Source organism: Eumetopias jubatus, unplaced genomic scaffold, assembly GCF_037043125.1.
Source record: "Eumetopias jubatus isolate StellerSeaLion01/CBP00866 unplaced genomic scaffold, mEumJub1_p1.0 scaffold_10, whole genome shotgun sequence".
NCBI classification, from domain to species: domain Eukaryota; kingdom Metazoa; phylum Chordata; class Mammalia; order Carnivora; family Otariidae; genus Eumetopias; species Eumetopias jubatus.
This window is the reverse complement of record NW_028274816.1, coordinates 21,125,598-21,151,306: the sequence shown is the minus strand read 5'-3', so window position 1 is coordinate 21,151,306 and position 25,709 is coordinate 21,125,598. Positions and strand designations below refer to the sequence as shown.

At 46.6% G+C, this 25,709-nt stretch overlaps 1 protein-coding gene across 1 annotated transcript in view; it reads left to right on the top strand.

Annotated features, from left to right (window-relative positions):
• Positions 1–16,891: 16,891 nt before the first annotated feature.
• The window catches only part of CMTM4 (CKLF like MARVEL transmembrane domain containing 4), a 61,323-nt gene continuing 52,505 nt past the window's right edge, over positions 16,892–25,709 (top strand). Inside the window, exon 1 of the mRNA XM_028091993.2 lies at positions 16,892–17,077. Within this exon, the coding sequence (XP_027947794.1) occupies positions 16,892–17,077 (186 nt within the window). The remainder of the gene's footprint in view (positions 17,078–25,709) is intronic.

Here is a 25,709-nt window from a genome sequence, read left to right as displayed (position 1 = left end):
AATTTGCCACTTTAAAATGTCCAAGGCTCTCTCTCATTCTCTCTCTCATAGATAAATAAAAATCTTAAAAAAAAAAAAAAAGAAGGGTGCCTGGGTGGCTCAGTTGGTTGGGCTACTGCCTTTGGCTCGGGTCATGATCCTGGAGTCCCTGGATCAAGTCCCGCATCGGGCTCCATGTTCGGCGGGGAGTCTGCTTCTCTTTCTGACCCTGCCCCCTCTTGTGCTCTCTTTCTCTCATTCTCTCTCTCTCATAAATAAAAATCTTTAAAAAATAAATAAATAAAATGTCCAAGGGTTTTTAGTAATATTCACTATGTTATGTACCCTCTACCTCTGTCCAATTCCAGAACATTTCCATCACCCTAAAAAGAAACCTCATACCTATTAGTCCAAATTCTGCCCCCCCCCATTATTGAATCTAATGTTTTCTAGGTTCATCAATGTCGTAGCATGTACCAGTACTTCATCTCCTTGTGTGGCTAAGTAATGCCCGTCCCATTGCATGGATAAAAAACTACATTTCATTTGATCCCCTTATCAGTTGATATGCATTTGGGTTGTTTTCAGTTGGTTATTATGAATTATGCTGCTAGGAACATTCATATGTAAGTTTGTGTGTAAACATGTTCTGTAGACACATACCTAAGAGTATGTGCTGGGTCATATCGCAATTCTGTTTTAACTGACAAACCACCGGATTGTTTTCTACAGCAACTAAACCATTTTACATTCCCACTAGCAATATATAAAGGTTCTGATTTCTCCACATCTTGGCTAACACTTGTTTTCTGGGAGTTTTTTGTTTTTAATTATAGCCATCCTAGTGAGCATAAAGTAGTGTATCAGTGACTAATGATGTCAAGCATCTTTTCATGTACTTATTGGCCATTTGTATATCTTGGGAGAATTGTCTATTCAAATCCTTTGTCCATTTTTAAATTAACGAATTTGTCTTATTGTTGCATTGTAAGAGTTCTTTATATATACTGGTTACTAGACTCAGATACAGCTGTGTCCTTTTGATATGCCCCCATTGGTCTTGGAGCATTTCCTTACTTTCTGGCACAAAAAGATCTTTCAGGCTCATCTTGCATTTCCCTTGCCTCTGACCTGGAATTAGTTTTTTTTTCCAAGGAGTCCTGGTTCTTTTTAGTGGGAATCGGTGTTTATTTTAGTCTAGACTGTAGGCATGGTTAATGTAACTGGATGCTGTTGGATCTAGGTTGTTTCAGTGGACATACAATATATACTTTTTTCACTTAACATCGCCTAAAAGTTGATTTATGAGTTCAGTCTTCTGTCTTCAAGTCTTTATTTTTGTTTATAGCTGCATAGTAGTCAGTTATGCACATGTATCACAGCTTATTCACCCAATCTCATAGGTGGACATTTAGGACATATCTGGTCTTATTTGTACATAATGTTACAATTAATAACTGTGCATATGTTGTTTTTATCTGTGGGGATGTATCTTCAGGGTAAATTCCTAACAGTGGGGAGGGACTGCCTAGTCAAAGGTAAATGTACCTCTGTAGTTTTTGTTAGATGTTATCAGAATCCCCCCAAAAAAGATGTTATCAGAATCCCTTCCGTGAAGGTTACATCATTTTTTTTAAAGGTTACATCATTCTGAACACCGTCAGTTGTAGAAATTATTAACCCATTCTATTTTGCCTTGAAATTGAGTTTTGGAAGTTTGGTAAATAAAGACGTACTTGGGGGCTTATTTTATTTCATGGTGCTAGCAGTAGCATTGTAATAGCAAAGCTATTAGAGATCACTATATACCAGTGACTCTAGATGTTTTGTATACACTGACTGAATCTTTATAACAACTCAGTGAGGCAGGTGCTACCATCATCCCCATCTTAGTTTCCAGGAGAGGAAACAAGGCTGAACAGCTCCTAAGGTCAGAGTGAGAATTTGAACCCAGGACATCTAGCTTTGGAGTTTGAGCTAATTGTGGTGCTCTGCTGGTGTGTATTGTACTCCTGTAAAGTGGGTGAGGGAAATTTACTCATTGAAAGTGTTTTCATCTGTGGTGCTAAGCGCATGTATTTTGCTCTTTAACCTTTTTCCATTTCTGTCCTGGATGGAGAAGTCGTTCTTGTTAGGTGGGAAAACTGGCAGAGAATGCACCCAAAGAGAAAGTATAGAGTATACCTATACAGAGGGAGAAGGGGCTGTAATCACAGTTTCTTTGCTGAGAAAGGTGGGTTGAGGGGCCTGCCACTCTCCTATCTTGGAAGGACCTCTTCCTCTTATGGCATGAAGAGTTTTGGGGGTCACCTGTTAGGTAAGGGCTCTTGTCGGGCCCTAAGATACAAACTTTCACGAGTGTAGATATCCCTGAGTGTGCATGCAAGGCCAGCCTGCCTGGTGGCCCTCACACACACTACCAGCCCACTCTAGATTCCTTCTCTCTCCTTGGATTGGTGGCAGCACACAGAGGGAGGCAGCTGGCCTGATGGGACTGGCATGGGTGCTTTCTCTGACCTTACAGAAGTCTCACTACTTCTGAATCAGGAAAGTACAGTTTAGACAGATGTGGAACTGATGAAGAAGCAAAATGAGAGGGGCGCCTGGGTGGCTCGGTCGGTTGAGTGTCTGACTCGGTTTTGGCTCAGGTCATGATCCCAGGGTCTTGGGATCGGGCCCCGCGTTGGGCTCGCTGCTCTGCGGAGAGCCTGCTTCTCCCTCTCCCTCTCCCTCTGCCTCTCCCTCTGCCTGCCGCTCTGCCTATCTGTGCTCTCTATCTCTGTCAAATAAAATCTTAAAAAATAAAATGTTTTAAAAAAAAAAGAAGAAAGCAGCGCAAATTGGGGACCTTCACACCCTTCTTAGGCCTCCTTCCTCTGTAAAGGAAGGAATAAAATTTCTTTCCAGTCATTGTGAACAGTAGACGATGCACACCTGTGCCTGGCATGTGGTTGGTCTTCAGTGTGATTGTTGGCCCTGAAGATACCTCTCGGAAACTATAATTTAAACATTGTTCCAGCAACCCCATTTGTACCTGTGTAGAATCTACACCTTCCATTTGTGGCATCTCACATTTTGTAGTTTAATATCTCATCTATAAAGGAAATAGAGGTTGAAGGAATGGATAACTGGTGGGTATCTGCCTGGTGCAATTCCCATGGGATGCCACACCTGACCCTGGATTCTGGAGGCAAGGACAGTGCTTGCGGTTTAGTACTGTAGTTCTCACCCTGCAAGGCCTGCAGATAGCCACAGGGATGCAGAGTGCCATCCCAATGCTCTGCCACTTGAGGCACAGGTGGTGTGTGCTGATTAGGAGACAGAAACAACACAGCTGTAGCAGGAGGAAGCCAAAACGCCCACCGTGGGTGGACAGTGCACCCTCCTGGTACAAAGCCAGACCGTAGGCGAGCTGCAGCCCAGAAGTTTCCCTGGACTCTGAGTCTGAGGGAATCTTGGAGCTTGAAGGGAAAGGAGAGGTTTGAGAGGGCAGCATTGGGGGTCTAGGGTGGGCAACAGATCAGCGGGGACCAGGGCTCTGTGTGGGAGGGTTGAGGTCATGAGGTCCCTTTTGCAACTTTGGGCAGCATTTTAGACAGGAGTTGCCTAACCTTTCTAGTGTTTCCGATCCTAAGAAATTCCAGTGTGTTGGGGCGCGTGGGTGGCTCAGTCAGTTAAGTGGCTGGCCAACTCCTGATTTCGACTCAGGTCATGGTCTCAGGGTCGTGAGACTGAGCCCCCTGTCCTTCTGCCCCTCCCCCCGCTCGTGCACTCACTTTCTAAATAAGTAAATAAGATCTTTAAAAAAAAAAATTCCAATGTGGGTAAAGTTAAGATTTTTCCAGAACTGTTAACACTTAACTTTGTTTTACATCTTGTTTTCATCAACCAAGATGAATCACAAGACCGCCGAGATAGCTTCATATATGATGTTTTTCTAGAACATTTAATTGAACCTATTTCTTGCATAGAACTGAATTAACATTCGGAAATGATCATCAGGTTCCTCCGTCTTCCCCACCCTACCTCCTCTCCAAACCCACCTCACCCAATCAGCTTCTTTAAATCAACTATTTTAAAGTTCTAGAAAAGGCAAGCAAGATGTGAACTTCAGATTATAAGCATCTTAATTTTTATTTGGGGAAGAATTCAACTGCTTAAAACTCCTTTTTTTAAGGCAGTAACTTATTTTAAAGAGTGGGGGTGCTTGGTACATCTGTCAGCAGTCTGTGGCATGTTACATCTGTCCTTGATATTTAAAATATTTGGCGCCATTTTACTGTGAATCCGTTTTTGACCTACTCAGAATCAGCTAACAAATGCGGGCATTAAACCCTGGAGTATATAGGAAACTAAAGGCTATGGTTCTTTAGACTTTGTATACAAATGAAATGTGCATGTTGAGAAAGTATTTCAGAGGTTCCAATTAGCATTTAGGTGGTTTGCACCCTGAAAACCCATCTTAGAGGACATGTCTCATATATAGCAGCACGGGAGGGAACAAACAGCAGGGAGATTTGCTTCACACTGCTGTAACTGCACAAGCATGCCCCTGGTTCCGGTGCAGCCGCTGCCCCACACTGGGCAGCCTTGCTCTTGATGTCCCCCTTCGCATCTATAAATGCCTAAATCTAGGTTTCCCACCATGTGTTCTGTGTGTATCATTATAGGTGGTGGAGTGGGATTGGAAGACTCAGGGTTAAATGGGTTTTTGTTTTGATTTGTTTCATGGGTGACTGGGTAGGTGTGACTTTTCAGAAGAGCTCAAGTGTGGGCTTTCCCAGCTTGCTGTTGACTATGGACATCCTCTAGGTTCTGCAAAATGTTCTTTGAGAACATTCATGTGCAGGGTTACTAAGGCTGGGTCAGGATCCCTATTTTTATGACTCTTGGAATTTGGACTCGTGATATTTCTGTGTGGCCTCTCACTTTCCTCTCTCCTGCCCACCTATTCTTCTCACCTTCCCTGCCCCCAGGGAAATCAGCATTACAGGGACACCCCTAGGAGGTTTCACCCCTGGGAGCAGGTCTCTGCAACTCCCAGGGGCGGCACGGTCACAGGCACAAAGGGCAATCCAGCAAACGCCTCACTTCTCCTTGCTCCGAGTCCTCAAGGGAGGCATCACCAAACACATCCTCAAACCAGCCACTCTGCCAGATGGTTCTCGCCCACGCTTGGAACCATAAGTATTTCTGGCATTGAGCTGAACCGGAACTTCTCTGACATAAAAGGAAAAACATAGCCCACAGCCCCAGCCCTGACACATGGGCTGTCAGGTAGGCTTGGGTTTTGAGTCCTCGCTCCAGAGCTTAAGAGTTGTGTAATTGTGGACAAGTGAGTCACGTAACCTCTCTGTATCTTAGCATCCTCATCTGGAAAGTGGTGAGGAGAATCCATCTCATACCTCATAGGCTGGATGCGTTGAGGTGAATGCCATGTGCAGTGCCGTGTGTGCAGATGGTCCTGAAACAGAACCAGCCCTCACCTATTTGTGTGAGAGAGAGACCTTAGAGCTTGAAATCACCACTTTCAAGGTGGGGGAGGAAGGCCAGGGAGGGAAGTTACTTGTCACTGTCCCACAGAAGGGAACTGAGAATCCAGGTGTCATTGCTCCTGCTTGGCTGCCTTCCTGTACCTAATCTGTACACTTTCCCCCAACCCCCAGGGGCAGTGCTAAACACCAGGCCTTAAATACAAAGAAATAAATTGCTAGTTTAGACAGTGAGCAAGAGAGCTATTTTAGGGCAGACAAGCTTTCAGCACACTATAAATTCCATCACCTGGGCAACTGCCTGATTCTTGGGCAAGGCCGCTCCCCACCATCTGCATGCGTGGGCTTTCAAATACGTGCTTGGGGTATGTGGCCTCTTGGGGCCTCCCCCTGCCTCTCCTCAGCAACCATTGCCATCTTCCAAGGAACAGTGGGCACGAGTGGGTGACACTTGAGATACTGATGAGGAGGAGGTAAACAAGGTAGGCTCGGCCCCTCCAGGACTAATAGTCTTCTGGGAGCAACAGACGGGGCAAGCAGTGAGTTACCACCACAGTCCGCTTCTCTGCTCAAAATAAAACCTCAGATCATTGATGCTTTTCCTCTTCCCCACTGATTTGGCCCTAAAGTTTTTAGGTGGGCAGAGCAGAGTAGGTGGCTGGGGCTGGAGTGAGAAGCTATGGTGACCCAAAGCCGGTTTCTGGAAACTGAGCAGAGTGAAGAGAATGTCCCTATGAGTGGGGATGGGGGAATGGCCTGGCATTAAAAAACCCTCCTCACCCTTCTCAGGGGGGTGAAGATGACATCTTCAGGAGGAGAGGGGCATAGGGCATCAGAGCCCAAGTGGGGTGAAGTCGGCAAACCCATGGGGGAGCTGGCCTAACTCCAGGTATCAGTCCAGAGAGGGGAAGGAGGGCATCCACATGGAGTGTCAGAACCTGAGTCAGATGAAGTGAGTCCCCACATGAGAGGAGGGGCCCAATGTGGGGTCATGTGGTAGGAGAGCATCTGTGCAGGGCCTGGGGTGATGGAGATTTGGAAAGTGGTTACATACAGGGGCATTGATCATGTAAATTAATGTATGAAAAATAATAGCCAGATTTCTCACCACCAGAGAAGGGAGTAACAAATAATGGAAAGAGAGAAAATGAGAGGGGTGCCTGGTGGCTCATTTGGCTAAGCATCTGACTTTGGCTCAGGTCATGATCTCAGGGTCTTGGGATCGAGTTCCCCGTTGAGCTCCTTGCTCAGTGGGGAGTCTGCTTGTCCCTCTCCCTCTGGCCCTCCCCCCACTCATGTTCTCTCTCTCTAATCTTTAAAAAAGAGAAAAATAGAATAATGGAGTTAGAGATATTAGTGTGAACTCATGGTTTTCAGTACACACAGATATAAATACATATATGCACATATATGTGTGTGTTTGTATACATATGTATATTCCCTAGCTATTTGTACCAAGAGGGCCTGGGAGCAGCATCAGCCTGAGTGAGCGCAGCTCATGCCTAGATTTTGGTTTCTAAATACTGGTCTCCAGTAAAATAAATTGGGGCTCCTTGGAGAAATGGCTGATTCTAGGGCTGGGACAGAGAAAGTATAAGTGAGCTTGGGAGATCTGTGCCAGAAATTAAGAAAGGGCTCAAAGAATAGGGAGACATGTCAAAAACAGAAAAACAAAAAAAAACCCCACAGGAGCCCAGAGTCAAATCAGACACAATTTGAGGGGGGAAAAAAGATTGTAAAAGGATTATAACCCATTAAAAAAAATAGGAAATCATGAGTCTATATTTGATATAAATAAATTGAAAGTTTAATCAGAAACAGCATTCCATTTCTCATTCCTCATCATTTCAATTTATATGATTTATTCAATGGGTTATCCATTATGATCAATATTTATTTTTGTGCCCAATGTGACTCAGGTTTGTTCATTATAAGGGGTAGAAAGAGTAACTTACAATGGAGCAGGCTGGTAGACAAGCCATCTACTGATCAAAGTGAACATTAGTAATAGGACAAACAGGAATCATATGCCTCCTGATAGGCTGTACTGAGAAGAACACAACATCGCTTCTAGGATATTTCTGCCAAAAATGTATGACCTGAATCTAATCCTGAGGAAACATCAGAGAAACCCAAATTACAGGACATTCCTGCAAAATACTGGCTGTAATCTTCAAAAGTGTGAATGTCATGAAAGTCAAGACGAGTCTGAGGAACTGTTCTAGTCTGAAGGAGACTAAAGAGATAGGGCAGCTAAGGCAACACATGACCCTTAGTGGGATCACTTTGCTACGAAGACATAAGGACATTTGGCAAAATTTGAATGGGATCCAAGGATTACACGTAGTAACGTATCAGTAATTTCCTGGCTTTGATGGTTGTATTCTGGTAAAGGAGGACAATGTCCCTGTTTGTAGGACATATGCACTATTAAGGTATTTGGGTGTGATGGGATATTAGGTTGGCAACTTATTTTCAAATAGTCAAGGGGGAAAAAGTTCTTTGTACCGTACTTACAGGCTTTTGGTTTTTTGGAGGTTTTTTTGTAATTTTGAGATTGTTTCCAAGTATACATTTATTTAAAAAAGATTTTATTTTGGGGACAGAGAGAGACAAAGCAAGAGAGGCGAAATCAAGAGTCAGATGCCAAACCAAGTGAGCCACCCAGGCAACCCCAAGTAAATAACATTTAATTAAAACTTTCAGGGGTGCCTGGGTGGCTCAATTGTTAAGCATCTGCCTTCGGCTCAGGTCATGATCCCAGGGTCCTGGGATCGAGCCCCGCATCGGGCTACCTGCTCGGTGGGAAGCCTGCTTCTCCCTCTCCCACTCCCCCTGCTTGTGTTCCCTCTCTCGCTGTGTCTCTGTCAAAAAAATAAATAAATCTTAAAAAAAAAAACCCAAACTTTCAGGTGCCTGGGTGGCTCAGTCAGTTAAGTGTTTGCTTTCAGCTCAGGTCATGATTTCAGGATCCTGGGATCAAGTCCCGCATCAGGCTCCCTGCTCAGTGGAGAGTCAGCTTTACCCTCTCCATCTGCCCCTCCCCCCACTTTGTGCACTTGCTCTCTCTCAATTTTTTTTAAGGATTTTATTTATTTGAGAGAGAGAGAATGAGAGAGAGAGCACATGAGAGGGGTTAGGGTCAGAGGGAGAAGCAGACTCCCTGCCGAGCAGGGAGCCCGATGCGGGACCCGATCCCGGGACTCCAGGATCATGACCTGAGCCGAAGGCAGTCACTTAACCAACTGAGTCACCCAGGCGCCCCTGCTCTCTCTCAATTTAATAAATAAAATCTTAAAAAACAAACAGCTTTCAAGTCTGCCCATGTATACAGGCTAAAGAGCAAAAGCCATGTAACATTTGTGCCTTTGACAGTAGCTCCTAAAACCTCTCCACCCCCATGACTTCTTTAGTAAATAAGTCCCTCAGCCACTACTTCATTCCCTCCTCTAATCTGGCTTCCTGGCTTGTCCTACTATCATACTTTCCTGCCCACTCTGACCCCTTGCCTAAGGCCTGTCCAGCCTTTGAGGCTGAGCTCAGGTGCCCACAGATCCAGGTGACCTCCAGTCCCCCCTTCAAGAATCAGGCTCCCTGAACTCTTGGGGTGTTTCTGGCTGCACCAGGGTTTCCCCAAATGGGTCTGGGGATCCCTAGGCATCCACAGATGTCCTCTTGGGTGCTCTATAAACTTTTTTCTTTTAAAGGGCTCTATACAGGGGCACCTGGGTGGCTCAGTCAGTTGGGCGTCTGCCTTCGACTCAGGTCATGATCCCAGGGTCCTGGGATCGAGCCCCGCATCGGGCTCCCTGCTCCGCGGGAGGCCTGCTTCTTCCTCTCTCACTTCCCTGCTTGTGTTCCCTCTCTCGCTGTCTCTCTGTCAAATAAATAAATTAAATAAATAAATAAAAAAAAAAATAAAGGGCTCTATACATTATTTAAGGTAACAGAGTCTGCTACCCATTTGATAGAGACGATAAGACTTTGAATTATTCATCTCTACTTTTTGTTTTCACCCCAATCTGATCATGTCAGTCCCCTGCTTAAAGAGCCCAGTACAACTCTGATGGCTCTCCTGAGTGCAGGGGCCTTCAGAATGTGTTCCCAACCTTCTCTGCGTATCCATCCCTGCCCCTGCCCCTCACAGACTCTTTAACCCTCGTCTGAACACACACTGAGACTGCTCACCTCTTTCTGAACCCCTCAGGCCTCTCTGTCAGGCCTTTGCTTAGGCTATCTCCTCTTTACAGAATGTCTTGCCCTGCTTGTTCAGAATAATGACAACAATAATGAGTGAACATTTTCTGAGTTTCTGCTTTGTCTCAGACACAATTCTAAACCCTTTTCAATTTACAGACGAGGAAGCTGAGGCCCACAGATGTTAACATCTTGTCTGAGGTGACATAGCCAGTGAATATGGTCTTATGTTCCACAAATGGTTCCTTGCATGCTTACCCCATGTCTGGCCCTGGGCCAGACCCAGAGGACACAACAGAGATCATGGTCTGGAAGGGCTGCAGATGGATGGGTAGATACTTTGATGCAAGAGGCTGGGAAAGCCAGGGAAGGAGCAGCTGATCCAGCCTGGGGACTCAGGAAGGTGTTCCTGGGTGAGGTGACATCTGGCTTGAGCCCTACAGGAGATCTAGGAGTTAGCCCTCTTCATTGGTCTGTTTTGAAAATTAAATGAGGTAATATATGAAAACCCAGTAGAGCAGTGTCGGGCACATGGAACGTACTTTAAAAATGCCTTCTCCTCCTCCTCCTATTGGCCTCATAAAGGAATGGGCAGGGTTGCAAGGTTGGGGTGCCAGCAGGTGGGATTATGAATTATGTTTAGCCTCATGGAATTCAGGACACCCAAGGGTAACGTCTAATGGGCAAGTGGATGTAAGTAGCTGGAGCTCAGGAGAATGGTGTGGAGTTAAGAAGGGTGATGAAGCTAGTACCCCGAGAAATACTGAACTCCAGGGACCAAACCTAAAAAGAGGATTGAAAAGAGCAACCAGAGAGGTAGGAGAAAAATCAGGAGAGCCTGGGGCCATATATACCAGGCAAGGAGACTGCTTCAAGAAGGCAGAACAGTTGGCGGGATCACAGGCTGCTGAGTGAATTCCTACATAGCCTTCAAGACTCGGGTTAGCTCCTTGAAGCTTTCCCTGCCTCCCCTACCCCAGGCAATTGTACTGGTCTGGTAGTGCTATAGATATTTGCAGCAGCAGATTCCTGTCCCCACCTTAGGCCTAAGCATCAGACTCTTGGGAGGAGGTCCTGAAAATCTACCCCTTGAATGATTCCCATGCACACTGAAGTCTGTATACCCCTGCGTTCTAGAGAGAAAAAGCCCAGGGTAGGATTCTCATTGGCTCAACTCATGTCCCAAGCCCACCCTAGCCAATCTAGGGTAGAAGGGAACCAGGACTGGTCATTCTTGGGTCAGGGGCAGACCCTGGGTAGGCATCACCTGGGAGGTGAGAGGTGGGAATCGGAGTTGAAAAGGAGCAGTCCAGAACAAGGTGGGATGCTGTCATTAGAAGCAGGGGGATGGATGCTAGGCAGACAGAAGCAAGCATGCGCACTCTGGCCACACAATGAGTATGCCCACAGTTCTGCTGTGAGAGCCTCGAGGCTGCAGCATGTGGCCCAGTGGCTGGCACATGGAAGTGGGCCATCGGCAAAGGTTGGGTTTATGTATGTTGTCCCCTGGCTACCGCAGCAGCTCCCTGAGTTTCCCAGGCTAGTGTAGTCAGCATCTGGCCTGGCATGGCCACGGGGACTGGAGGTAAGTGAAGGCAGCACCCACATTTCCTTATGGTCACACCTTCCACTTTCCCTAGAAAACCATTCCCTCTTCTCTGCCACGAGAAGAGAAGGTGGAGGGCCGCCAGGGAGAAGCAAGGCAGCTGCTGAGCGGGCGAATCTTTGCCTGAATCTGAATCGTCAAGTGCCCACAAAGTTTGGTGGCAGCAGGACCTTCAAACTGGCCTCCCACGGAGGGTGGGGTTCCATCGGCGTCTCTGGGAAGGGGTGCAGATGGATTGGCTCGAGTTGTCCTTGGTCATAGGAACTGAAGGAATGTCAAACTGGAAAATCCCAGCAAGTACTATTTTTAGAGAAGACTTGGAGAGCATTTTTCTGGCTGAAGAGAACAAGTTTTTTCAGAAGCAGCAGTTAACTCCAACCCCCGAACTGCTCCCGCCTGGAATTCGCCCAGGCCCAGCCCCTCCCTCCAGGCGTGTGGGAACGAGGCTGGAGGGGTCCGGTCAGTCCCCCCATGGAGGACAGGGGCATCTGCTTCTTTCAAACACAAAAATGGGTTGTTTATTTTTACATCTTTGAGTCTAATCCTTCAGACATAAGGAATTTGTATGGGGACTTTTCCTTGAAAGGCCATTTACAAGTGAAATCATTTCAAACTTAACTTGTTAGTCTTGTGACATTAAACATCAGATTTTCTTGGGCATTTGGTTCATTTTGATATTAACACCGATCATTGTTAATGCTAAACTTAATTCATCTTCCCACTATATACTTAATGCTTGAAATGTTCTAGTTCCTCACCACCGTCTATATTTTTGTTTGAAGAAGTCTCTAGGGATCCTGCTAATTATTGAGCTTATTAAAAGTAGATTAGATCTATTGCTTAATTGAAGTTACAGGAAAAGCTACCCCCACCTTCAACACCCACAGAGATGCGCTAGGGAGTGGCCTCAGGATGTGAACGCCCTTTTGCTTCAACAACGCCAGGCACTGCCTCGAGGTAAAGACCACCAGGGACCACACCATTCAGGAAGGTGTTTTGCTCCCAGTCCTTCATGGAATTAAGAATCTGAAGTCCTTGGAGGACCAATGCTCTTGAGGTTAGAACTTTCCATGAGTCCATGGAATCACTGTGTTTGTGGTGTGGGGCTAGAGTGAGGAGGCCCCCAGACTTGGAGATGGTTGCCCTTGGAGGGAACTAAGGTCAGGGCTAAATGAGAGGTTGAGGAACTTGGGCCAGGCCGGGCCTGATCAGGTGAGCCAGGGTATCCTGGGGAATAGCCCCTATTTAAGGATGCTATGCTCCAAGAAACTCTTTCAGGATGAGTTCGGGGATTGAGATACGAATTAGCATTATGATTGTTGGTAGAGTCTATCCGCTGGCAGCAATTAATAAAGTAACATCTGGTTTGTCCATCAGGCTCTTCTGAGTCTGGTTGCCTTGAGTCAGCCCTGGATATGTGGACCAGACCCTGAAACCAAGGAACCTATCAGAAGGCTGCCCACTTCTCTAACATTTATCATCCTCATTTTGATCTCAGCACTAACAGACACTTGGAGGCCCAGCTACAGTCACAGACTCATGATATATTACAATTTAAAACTGAGGAAGGCACCATAATACCAAGTTGTACCTACCATTACTATGTGGGATGCCTAACAACAGCCTTTGGAAGTCTGTTTAACTTCTGTTAAAAACCAGAAGTAAAAATTTTGAGTCTGTCCCTAGAACTAAAAATAAACCTAGGCTAGTATCCAGGAACAGGGAACAGTTAATAAGTACCGGAGGAAGCCTCTAATCTTGCTTCCGCTCAATCCTTCTCCCTCAATGAAGTCAGAGTTCTTAAAGTCAGGCCTCCCCAGGGCCACTCTCCTGCTTAACACTGCCTGTTCAGAGTCTACCCTGTCACATGGCCCATAAGAGTTTTGGAGGGACCGGCGGGAGGCTTGCTTCCAGCTCCAGGTCTTGTCTGCCGTCCTCCTTCCAGCTTCAGGTCTTGTCTGCCATTCTCCTCCCCTTAAATTCTGCATTTGAGCCTCTTCACAGTGCCCTGCTTTTGCTTGTCTCTGGGCCTTTGCACATCTTGTTCCTTCTGCCTGGAACACACTTCCATCAAACCTTATCATCTCTTTTGCTTAGCTGACTGCTGTTCACATTTCAAATCTCAGCCGAAATTCTGATCCAGAGATTCAATTAAATCCTTGCTGGAAATTCCCAGAGCACATGCTTACAGGTTTCAATACTTGCTCTCCACATCCATGTTGACAGGGCCTGTATCTGCCTTGCTCACCACGGACTCTCAAGTTCCTTTTTAAAAAAATTGTATTTAACTTAGCTTTTATTTTTAAATATTTAAAATTTTTAAAAATATTTTGTTTTTTTAAGTAATCTCTACACCCAACATGGAGCTCGAACTCATGACCCCAAGATCAAGAGTCACACGCTCGCTCCACTAAGACAGCCGGAGCCCCCCTGAGCTTTTTTTTTTTTTTAAGATTTTATTTATTTGACAGAGAGACACAGCGAGAGAGGGAACACAAGCAGGGGGAGTGGGAGAGGGAGAAGCAGGCTTCCCGCTGAGCAGGGAGCCCGGTGCGGGGCTCGATCCCAGGACCCTGGGATCATGACCTGAGCCGAAGGCAGACGCTTCACGACTGAGCCACCCAGGCGCCCTTGATTTTTCAGTTTTAAGCATCTACTGATCTCTCATGATAGATGATGAGTATTTAGATCTCTTGCATACCCTCCCCTTCTCCCTACCACACCTGCACACACCCTGTCCCTCTATCTTTTCTGCTACAGTTACTTCTGGTTAGATGAGCATTCCTTGTTTACATTATTATAGTTATGCAAATATTACTGACAGCTGAGCCTTGAGATTTACCATACCTATTTTCTATGCATCATTTTCTTTTCCCTGCAGTTAATAAATATATATGAATTTTTGCTTAGTTCTCTATGCATTTATCCTTATGTCAAAACTTTCCCAAAACTATGTATCTCTCTTTCTGTATATTCAACACATGAATTTCATCTTGAAGAAGTCTCAGAGGCTCTGGCTGCTCCAGTCTGGACTGGGTGACTCCCAGCCCTGCTGCACTGGGGCCTCTGTCCCCTCACCCTGGGATTCTCACCACCTCTCTCTAGGCAGCATCCACCCTTTCCTGGATCCCATGTCCTTTGTTTCCTTGGTTTAAATCCTTGTTCTGGTGGTGTCCTCCAGCAGCCACCTGAGAAAAGGACAAAGGGAGTCTCTACATGTCTGAAAGAGACATCAACTCTCATAACTGATTGATACTCCAGACAGAACCAGATTTCGAGGTGAGGATCATTTTTCCTCAGGATGTGGAAGGGTTTGCTTCATTTCCTTGTAGCTCCCAAAGTTGCTGTAGAAAAGTCTGATGCCTTTCTGATTCCTGATCCTTTATAAAAGTGAAACCTGCTGTGTTCCTCTCTGTAACCTTGAGAATCTTCTCCTTGCCAGTCCCATGGGCCTGGGTGCAAGTCCAGGTTCATTCACTGTCCTGGGCACTGTCCAAAATTCATGTTTGGTTCTGGAAAATGTTATTGAATTATTATTTTATGGTTTCTTCCCTCCATTTTCTTGGTTTTAACTTTATGGAAGTCTTACTATTCTATTATTCTTTTGGACTATTCTTCTAGTTTTCTTTTCTCTCATTTCCCATTTCTTTGTCTTTCGGCTCTACCTCCCGTAAGATTTCCTTTTCTCTAATTCTTTTATTGAATTAAAAAAATTTTTTTTGCTTTCATATTATTTGGCATCCAAGGAGATACACAGAGACACAGAAACACACAAATACATAATTTTCAGTATGGTACCCCCGCCCTCCACTGTGCCTAGTGATCTACTCCGACATGGGCTTGGTGCTGCCTGTTCCAGAGCCCTCTGTCCTGTGATATAACCTAGGTTGTAGTTCAGCTTTTCCCTGTGCCAGTGTAGGGTTTAGCTTTCTTGGGTCTGCTAAGTCAGTTACCAATGGCCCATTTGCTATTCTGTTTCCAACACTTTGTTGCCCTTGTCTCCCATTCTTTGTCCCAATGGTTTTATGCCCCGCACCCCAAATCCCCATCACTGTCATTTTACTGGGATTTTGGGAGACATCAGAAGCCAAAGCCTACATCCAACCTGTCTTGTTTACCTGGCAATCTGTCTCCAGATCCTAGTATATTTCTTAGCACACAGTAAGTGCCCAATAGGGTTGGATAGAGTATTAGAGATCTTTGTCTTTCCCATCTTTGGTAACCTAAAGGTGAAAGCCCTTTAAATGGAAATCTTTTTAGTTATGGTGTTTACTGCATCTCAGCTTGGAGTTCACCAGCCTTTCTACATTATATATTAGGCAATACTGCGTGGTGAAAAGTTGGAACCCAGGTTCTGCTCACCAAGGAACTGTGTCGCTGGGGACAAGCTACTACCACTCTTGAGTTTTAATCTGCCCTTCTGTAAAATGGGAACAGTAATACCTTCTTCAAGCGTCTTGTTCAGTGCCTAGAGCATAGGAAGCTCTCAATATTTCTGGTGTGTAAGAGTTCAGTACCAAAGCAACAATTCTTAGAAAGTCAGTGTTTTACTCGAGCTTAAAATTAGCCTTCACACTTGAATTGCAAATTGGTCCCTAATTAATGCCCGTCAGAGGAAAAAATCTGTGTTTAACCTGACTTGACGATTAGACAGAGATTGCAAAATCTTTTCAGCTGAGAGGCAACTAACGTTGCTTACCGAGGGTCTACAATGTGTTAGCGCCCCTCCACGGTCAGGCCGGTGGATCTAGAACTTTACATTGGGAGTTACAAATATTTATCGTGTCTGTTCTGCAGACCTCGTGCTGAGCGACCTCTCACTCATTCTTTCACTCCCGCCGCGCTCAGTCCCTGGCTTCAGTTCTGCTATGTTGCAAGGCGCCCAGGGTGGGAACCCAGACCCTTAGCCTCCTCTGGTCCAACCCACCCTGGACCAAGCGCCGTTCGCAGCAGGGGGTCGCACAGCACATCTTGGTCTTCAGCGGGAACTCTCCCAGCCTACCTGCAGAGGACCCCACTTTCTCCAGAGGAAAAACTACGGCAGCACCCTGGGAAAGCAACCCTGTGTACTCTAGGTCCACTTTGACGCTCCCTCAGCCCTCATTCCTCTCTGTCCTCACGACCCCCGCCCTCGTACGCGGGGATCGCAGGACCTGGAGCGTGCCCCTGCGGCCCCTGCGCACAGGCAGGTGAGGGCGGGGTCCGAGGAGACGGCGCCCCGCCCCGCCCGCCCCGCCCCCCGAGGCCCCGCCCCCCGAGGCCCCTAGGCGCGGGCCACCGCCTCCGTCTCGCCCCAGCCGCGGAGCGCCGCCGAGAGGCCGGCGGGTGGGCACTCGCTCCGCCCCCTCCCGGCCCGCTGCGCCGGCTCCCGCCTCCTTCCCTCTCCTCCTGCTCCCGCCTCCCTCCCTTTCCGCTGCCGAGGCGGCGGGAGCCGAGCCCGAGCGGACCGAGCCGCGGCTGCAGCCGGCGGCAGGCGCAGAGGAGGCGGCGGCGGCGGCAGCGGGGCGGGCCGCGGGCGGTCAGGCAGGCGGCGGCGGCGATGCGGCGGCCCCGCTGAGCCCGCCAGCTCCGGGCGCCGGGGGCCGGCCGCGCGAGGCGGCCCGGGCCGGGCGGCAGCATGCGGAGCGGCGAGGAGCTGGACGGCTTCGAGGGCGAGGCCTCGAGCACCTCCATGATCTCGGGCGCCAGCAGCCCGTACCAACCCACCACCGAGCCGGTGAGCCAGCGCCGCGGGCTGGCCGGCCTGCGCTGCGACCCCGACTACCTGCGCGGCGCGCTCGGCTGCCTCAAGGTCGCCCAAGTGGTAGGTGCCGGGCGGGGACCCAGGTGCGGGCGGGCGGCCTAGCCGGGCGCCTTCACTCCCCGCTCCCGCTTCGGGGGCGCAGGCCCTGCCGGCCGCCGCCGCGCACTCGCCTCCCCGGGCCAGACCCCAGCTGCTCGCGCCCCCTCTCCCTCGCGGGGTCCTGGGCCGCCCTCCCACCTTCCCGGGGGACCCTGCCCTCTCCAGCCCTGCAGCCTCAGCTGTGCGCCTCCTACCTGAACACCTGCCCCCCGGGCCTACCTGTTCACTCCCGCCTTCGCGGTCGCGAGCCTTTTTCATTATTGGGCTTGGTGGTCAGCGAAGCCGGCGCGGAGGTCATGCTGTCCCCTGGGTGACTACTGGTCACAGCAATTTGTGGCAGGTTTTCGGGGCCCTCACAACCTCCACCTCCGCTGAAGGCCCTTCTCTGTCTGCTTCCACCACTGGGGATTGTGGCTTGATTTCCTCCTCCGCACCTAGCAGAGTGCAGGGCATAGGGTAGACACTCAATAAATGTGTTGAATGGAGGCATGTAGCCTAGATGCAGGGGGGGTGCCCAGATCTGCCCCCCAAAGTCTCCAGTTTGTACCGCAGAGGTTTGATTCCCGCTAATTAACCTAGAAGACCCAACCAGCATCCCTGAATCCTCTGCCCCAGCACAGTGGCTGGCATTGCCCAATTGGTACCCAGAGTTAAATCACTGGAGGAGGGCAGCCAGTGTTGGAGGCAACAGAAACAACTTTCTGTCAGACTTGCCGATAGTAGAGCTCATGTCTCAGAATTCTTCTTTTCAGCTTCCAGGTTATTCAGGGCAGGGGCCTGCCACCTCTGCCCCTCTTTTATGGTTTTGTAACAGGCCTCTCTGGGCAGTTGCTTAGCTCTCTTGTGGACAAGGCATGCTCCAATTCAGGAAAAAAAAAACGTGTCCCCATATTCCCTGTCACAGGTAGGCCTTCCTCTGAGGCCCGGCAGCAAAACTTTATAGCCTTCTCGGCCAGAGAAGCCATTTGCTTAGAGCTGCAATGTGTGTACATTGTTTCTTCCAGGCACTGGGCTTATGCTTAGTTGAGTACATAGATAAACATCCCTTGGGAACAATATAAAATGTGGACACCCTTTAAATGAAGGTCTCAGTGTTTGTAAATTGCAGAATCGTAGACTATTTTCTCTCTCTCTTCGGCTTGTTCTGCTGATGGCCAGGGGATATTTTTGAAGGACTCTAAAAAAGGCAAATGGAATAGGTTACCCCTATCTAGAATTTTAAACTGACCTTTTCCGGTAAGCTGGAATGTTCTCAGGGATATGTTGGTTCTGTAGTTAGGCATCGCTGTTAGCAAAGAGAATGGAGGAGGTGGGGGAGGGAGGAGAGTGGTGTATAACTGCCTTTTAAAAGAGGCAGCTAGCCAATGTTTGAATACAGCACAGATAATCAGAAATGAGTAAAAAAGAGCAGGGCGTGAACTTGGACCCAGGTGGAAAAAAGGGCCTTGCTAAGTACCTTGCTTTGTTTATTCTGTGGACTTTTGAAAGTAAAGAGAACTAGCCACTCAAAGGATCTGGTAAAAGAATGAAAATCAGTAGTTTGTATAAAGTGCTGATTGCCATCTCATCGCTGGGACTTTGTCACCTAAGGCCAGAAATGGAAGCCGGTGGTATTTGTCATTGCCTTTTGGTAAGATGCTGTTTTCTTGTAGAAATTTGCTTTTCATCGGGAAAAACTTGCGGGCCCAGCCCCCAAAATCTCACGTAACTCTGCCATTTGTCCCATGTTTGAATTTAAACAGTAAGAGGATGTGTGGGTGAGTGAAAAAAAGGAACCTGCTTGAAGGGTATGGCAACTTGAAACAGTCTTCCATGTACTTGGCTTCTCAGCCTTGATATCAAGTCAGGGTTTTTTGCAGGGGGGATCCCCCACAAAGCTCCGAGAAATTGGACTCTAGATTTATTTTATTTATTTATTTTTAAAGATTTTATTTATTTATTTGAGAGAGCGAGAGAAGGAGAGAGAGAAAGCACATGAGGGGGGGAGGGTCAGAGGGAGAAGCAGACTCCCTGCCGGGCAGGGAGCCCGATACGGGACTGGATCCAGGGACTCCAGGATCATGACCTGAGCTGAAGGCAGTCGCTTAACCAACTGAGCCACCCAAGCGCCCCTGGACTCTAGATTTAAACAAGAAGTCATCATGAAGATATTTTTAAGATGTTTACAAAGTTCAAAATCCCATCAGGAAATATGGATAAGTTATAATTCTTACCTTAGAGCTTGTATTATGGCTAACATATTGTTTTTGAGAAAAATCTCACTTTTTCATTTTAGTTGTTTCATGGATGTTTTTTGTGGTTTGTGGCCTCTTGGAACCTGTAGCAATCCTTGCTACTCCAAGTGTGGTCCATAGAACAGCACCATTACCAGCATCCGAGAGCTTGTTGGAAATGCAGACTTGGAGAGCCAACCCTAGACCTTCTGAATCATAATCTGCACTTTAACAGGATTCCTCCTGTGATTCACATGCACATTCAAGTTTCAGACTTATTATTTTTTTTTAAGATTTTATTTGTTTGAGAGAGAGAGAGAAAGAGACAGCATGAGCAGGGGGAGAGGGAGAAGCAGGCTCCCTGCTGAGCAGGAACCAGATGCGGGGCTGGAACCCAGGACCCCAGGATCATGACCTGAGCAAAGGCAGACACTTAACTGACTGAGCCACCCCCTGAACTTATCTTTCTATATCATTTTATTTATTTATTTTAAAGATTTTATTTATGCATTTGAGAGAGAGAGAGAGAGAGAGCAAGCACGCACAAGCAGAGGGAGAGGCAGGGAGAGGGGGAGGCAGGCTCCCGGCCGAGCAAGGAGCCCAACTCGACTCAGACACTTAACCGAATGAGCCACCCAGGCGCCCCTCTATATCATTTTAATATTAAAGCTTCACACAGGTGCTAGCAATCAGTTCTCTATCAGAACCATTATACTCAACCTCAAGGCTGAGGTTTTACTGTAAAACGAGCCTATGCCTCCTAAAAGGATTAAGAGAATGAAGTGATGTAGTAATTAGCACCTAGCATTTTAGGTGCTTAGTGTGTAATAAAAGATATCATTGCTGCTAATTAATATTTCCTGTCTTTAAAGAAACTTGGTGAAATTGCCATCCCCAAATTACAATTATATATTTGAATTAAAAATAGTTTACTTCCTAGTGATTTATTTTTTTTAAATTTATTTATTTATTTTAGAGAGGTTAAAAAGAGAGCTAGTGCAGGGGAGGGGCAGAGGAAGACGGAGAGAGAGAGGCAGACTCCCTGCTGAGCACAGAACCCTAAGCAATCTCAGGACCCTGAGATCATGACCTGAGCTGAAATCAACAGTCCTTCACATAACCAACTGAGCCACCCAGGTGCCCCAACTTCCTAGTGATTTAAAAGTTAAATTGTTGGGGCTCCTGGGTAGCTCAGTCCAGTAAGCTTTTTTTTTAAAGATTTTATTTATTTATTTGAGAGAGAGAATGAGAGAGAGAGAGCATGAGAGGGGGGAGGGTCAGAGGGAGAAGGGTCAGAGGGAGAAGCAGACTCTGCTGAGCAGGGAGCCCGACGTGGGACTCGATCCCGGGACTCCAGGATCATGACCTGAGCCGAAGGCAGTCGCTTAACGACTGAGCCACTCAGGAGCCCCCATAAATTAAATATTTTTTAAAAGGTTTTATTTACTTAGAGAGAGAGAGAGAGAGCATGTAAGCATGAGCTGGGAGAGGGGCAGAGGGAGAGGGAAAAGCAGACTCCCCGCTGAGCAGGGAGCCCGACGTGGGGCTTGATCCAAGCACCCTGGGATCATGACCTGAGCCGAAGGCAGATGCTTAACTGAGCCACGCAGGCACCCCTATAAATTTTTAAAAATGAAATTTATATCTATCTCTTAGCTGGGAAGAATGTCTCATGGTTATATAAAACAATAAAAATGTACTTTTCTTTGTGGAAAAAGACTTAGTTTCAACTATTGATTTTAATACTTCCTTTCTTTTTTTGAGATTTTATTTATTTATTTGACAGAGAGAGACACAGCGAGAGAGGGAACACAAGCAGGGGGAGTGGGAGAGGGAGAAGCAGGCTCCCCTCTGAGCAGGGAGCCCGATGCGGGGTTTCGATTCCAGGACCCTGAGATCATGACTTGAGCTGAAGGCCGACAAGATGCTTAGCAACTGAGCCACCCAGGTGCCCCCAGTACTTCCTTCCTTCCTTGTGAATGTGGATTCTGTGAGTGCTTATTGGTTTTTAGCTTCCAAACATTGGTTAATGAAATAGTTAATGTAGGCCTTTTGCTTTTTCTCATCAGCTTGGTTGAAAGCAGAGTTTTGCTCGTGGGTTGGGGGTTGGGTGGTTGGGGAAGGCATACTGTCATTTATACCATGATTTAGGACAGGGTCAGAAGAGGCCAGGCCCCAGTAGGCATTATTTAGTGAGAGCTTACTCTGCTGTTGTTACCCCTATGTTATGGATGAGGAAATTGAGGCACACTCATTCAAGGTCCCATGGCTGGTGGGTGGTAGTGCTGGGATTTGAACCCTGCGGCAGTCTGGTTTCAGAGTGCGCTCTTTACTGCCTCCTGAACACGTCATTTTGAGTTGCACAGAGCAGGCGACCTTGAGTCCAAGGACATTTCTGTGGTTTTTGGCCAGCCTGGTGATGGCTTGGGTGACTTTTGCATGCTTAAGAGACTTACAAGGGTTTCGATTTCTCAGTGGCCATTGTGCCAGTGTGCCGTTCCTGTGTGGGGTCCTGCCCCTCACCCAACAGGTCCGTCCACTTCCTCAGTGGGATGGGCCTTCTCAAAAGTGCCAAGAGAGTCAGCGTTTCACTTCTATTTTTTTTTTTAGTAAAGATTTTATTAGAGAGAGAGGGAGCATGAGCATGGGGCGGGGTGGCAGAGGGACAAGCAGACTCCCCGCGGAGCAGGGATCCCGACGCGGGGCCCAATCCCAGGACCCTGGGATCGTGACCTGAGCCGAAGGCAGACGCTTAACCGACTGAGCCACCCAGGCGCCCCTAGTATTTCAGTTCTAAAAAGACCCTCAGGAAGCTCTTTTGCCTCAGATCCTTTACTTAAGCCTCTCCCATGCCTGATCGACTTTCTGACATTGCATTGTCGTTATTTTAGAACTTTTTATAACCAAGTTGGGTGATATGAGGTATTTAAATTCGGATTTTAAGGGCGCCTGGGTGGCTCAGATGGTTAAGCGTCTGCCTTCGGCTCAGGTCATGATCCCAGGGTCCTGGGATCGAGTCCCTCATCGGGCTCCCTGCTAGGCGGGAAGCCTGCTTCTCCCTCTGCCTCTGCCTCTCTCTCTCTCTCTCTCTCTCTCTCTCTGACTCTCATGAATAAATAAATTCAGATTTTAGTTCCGCTGATCTTGAAATCTCTTAAACCTATCCTTGTCTTGGCTTCCTCAATAGTATAATGTGGTTAGTAATGACCAAGCATTTTAGGAATCGTAAGAACTAAGAAGTTAGTGTCTGATAGGTGCTTTCTTAGGTAATTCAAAGGCAAATATGAGTATTTACGTTTCAGGGTTGAGTAATAACATATCTTTTATTTGATGGAAACCTTGTCTGCTCTTTATCTCAAGCCAGCGGGCAAAACCCCTCACTATTCCTGCTCTGTGTGGGGATGTGACAGGGCCTGTGGGTGAAGTCGTGGGTTTCACTGCAGCGGGTTCTCAGGTCTACCTTAAAGTGGCTCCTTGTAAAACAGTCTCACTTTCACTTAGGAAATTATTGTTATCTTTGGAAGTTGTACATGTACAAAGACTTAAAATCAAATTAATTCTAACAGAAAAGCAAAGTTAAAACCACTCTTAACTTTTTTGGTGTTCAAAATAATAAAATTATCATCCCAGACCTCAGGAAAGTGTAAGTACACATCCATTTTATAAAGCCAGACGAAGACAGTTCAAGAAAAGAATACTATAAACCAATCATTCTCGTGAACACAGACTCAAAAATCCTCCACAAAATACTAGGAAATCAAATCCAGGGATATTATGTAGGAAGAATAGTACACCACCACCCATTGTGATTTATCCCAGGTTTAAAAGACTGGTTCAGTTTTCCAAAATCAATAGACGTAATCCACCATATGAACAGCTTAAATAACAAAAAACACATTATGTCAATGGCTGCAGAAAAAACATTTCACAGAATTCAACATTCATTCATTCAGGATAAATGCTGCCAGCAAACTAGGAAGAGAAGGGAACTTCCTCAGCCCAAAAAAGGTCTATCAAAAATCTACAGGAGTGCCTCAGTCGTTAAGAGTCTGCTCTCCGCTCGGGTCATGATCCCAGGGTCCTGGGATCGAGCCCTGCATGGGGCTCCCTGCTCCAAGGGAAGCCTGCTTCTCCCTCTTCCACTCCCCCTGATTATGTTCCCTCTCTTGCTGTGCCTCTCTCTGTCAATAAATAAATAGAATAAAATAAAATAAATCTACAGCTAACATACTTAGTGGTGAAAATGAAAGTTTTCCCCCTATGATGGGGAACAAAACAATGATCTGTACTCTCGCCACTGATATCCAGCATTGTACTGGAAGTGCTAGCCAGTGCAGGAAAAATAAATGGAAGGCATACAGACTGAAAAGAAAGAAAACTGTCCCTCTTTGCAGATGGCATGATTGTCTGTGTAGACAATCCCATGGGAATCTCTAGGTAAAGCTCCTAGAACTAATAAGTGAGTTAGCACAGTTAGAAAATACAAGGTCAAGACATAAAAATCAGTATTTCCATATCCTAACAATAAAAGCAATAAATCATTAGAAACAGGAAAAAAAAAAAACCCTGACCGTTACAATAGCTCTGAAAAGAATGGAATACTTAGGTATAAATCTAATGAAATATGTACAGGATCTGTACACTGAAAATTACAAAACACCAAAGAAAAAATTAAAGACAACCTAAGTACGTGGACAGATATACTATGTTCATGGTTTAGAAGACAGTATAGGGTTTTTTTTTTTTTTAAGATTTTATTTATTAGAGAGAGTGAGCACAAGTAGGGGGAGCAGCAGAGGGAGAGGGAGAAGCAGGCTCCTCGCGGAGTGGCCAGGACCCTGGGATCATGACCTGAGCCGAAAGCAGATGCTTAAGGCTTAACGACTGAGCCACCCAGGTGCCCCACAGAAGACTCAGTATAGGTTTAATATTCTCCACAAATCCATCAGTAGGTTTAACACAATCCCAAAATCCCTGCAAGATTTCTTTAGATAGAGACGAACTGATTCTAAAGTTTTGGGTTTTTTTTAAAGGATTTTATTTTTTTAAGTAATCTCTACACCCAGTGTGGGGCTCAAACCCATAGCCTCAAAATCAAGAGTAGCATACTCTACCGACCGACCCAGCCAGGTGCCCCTGATTCTAAAATTTATATGGAAAGTCAAATTAGCCAGGCGAACAGATGGTGAAGTTGGTGGGAGAATATTTAGGGGATAGGGAGAACAACTTAACATCAAGTCACCTTTGTTACGGGTGCGTGTGCGCGTGTGTGTGCATGTGTGTGCGTGTGCGCGTGTGCGTGTGTGTGTGTGTTTTGGGGAGTGGGAAGATGGTGGGGACGGTTCTGAGAGTATGAGACGTTTGGCCAGTTTCTTGTTCATTTCACGCCACAAGCAGGTCTCTTGACTTATAAATTGGGGTTGATGATAGTACTGTCTGCCCTGATGAGCCTAGCATACAAAATCCTGAGCAAAGTGCCTCACATACAACGTGTTACAGACCTGTTGGCACTCTAGAATATCTCTAAAATGACACAAGTTGGGAAATGAGTGGCTGAGGGCCAGAGTGGAAGGGAGACTTAGTTTTACTAAGTATGACTTTTTATATTTTTTGAATTGTATGCCACATGCAAATATCTTCTATTAAAAAATTATTAAGGGCGCCTGGGTGGCTCAGTTGGTTAAACGACTGCCTTCGGCTCAGGTCATGGTCCTGGAGTCCCGGGATCGAGTCCCACATCGGGCTCCCTGCTCAGTGGGGAGTCTGCTTCTCCCTCCAACCCACTTCCCTCTCGTGCTCTATCTCTCATTCTCTCTCTCAAATAAATAAATAAAATCTTTAAAAAAAATTATTAAAACGGTAGCCGTTAAAAGTTCTACCTTGGGTGCCTGCGTGGCTCAGTTGGTTAAGTGACTGCCTTCGGCTCAGGTCATGATCCCAGAGTCCCAGGATCGAGTCCCGCATGGGGCTCCCTGCTGAGCAAGGAGTCTGCTTCTCCCTCTGACCCTCCCCCCTCTCATGCTCTATCTCATTCTCTCTCTCAAATAAATAAATAAAATATTAAAAAAAAAGTTCTACCTTAACATACGTTAGCCTGAAAGCTAAGGTACTGACCATAACCTTTAACTTACTTTTACCTACTTTGTAATTTGGAGGCCCTTGGGGAGAACAATTTAGACAATACAGAACTCTTGAAGAAACTAAAAGCCTAAACATTTTTTCAGTAGCTTTTCCTGTTTAAAAACAAAAACAAAAACAAGCATTCTGCACGATTGTGGGCACTTGATTTATTTATTTGCTAAAGGCAAAATTACTTTGATTTGAGAGGAATTTACCCTCATTCTATTAGTTAAAACATTATATGGGGTTGTAATGTGCTG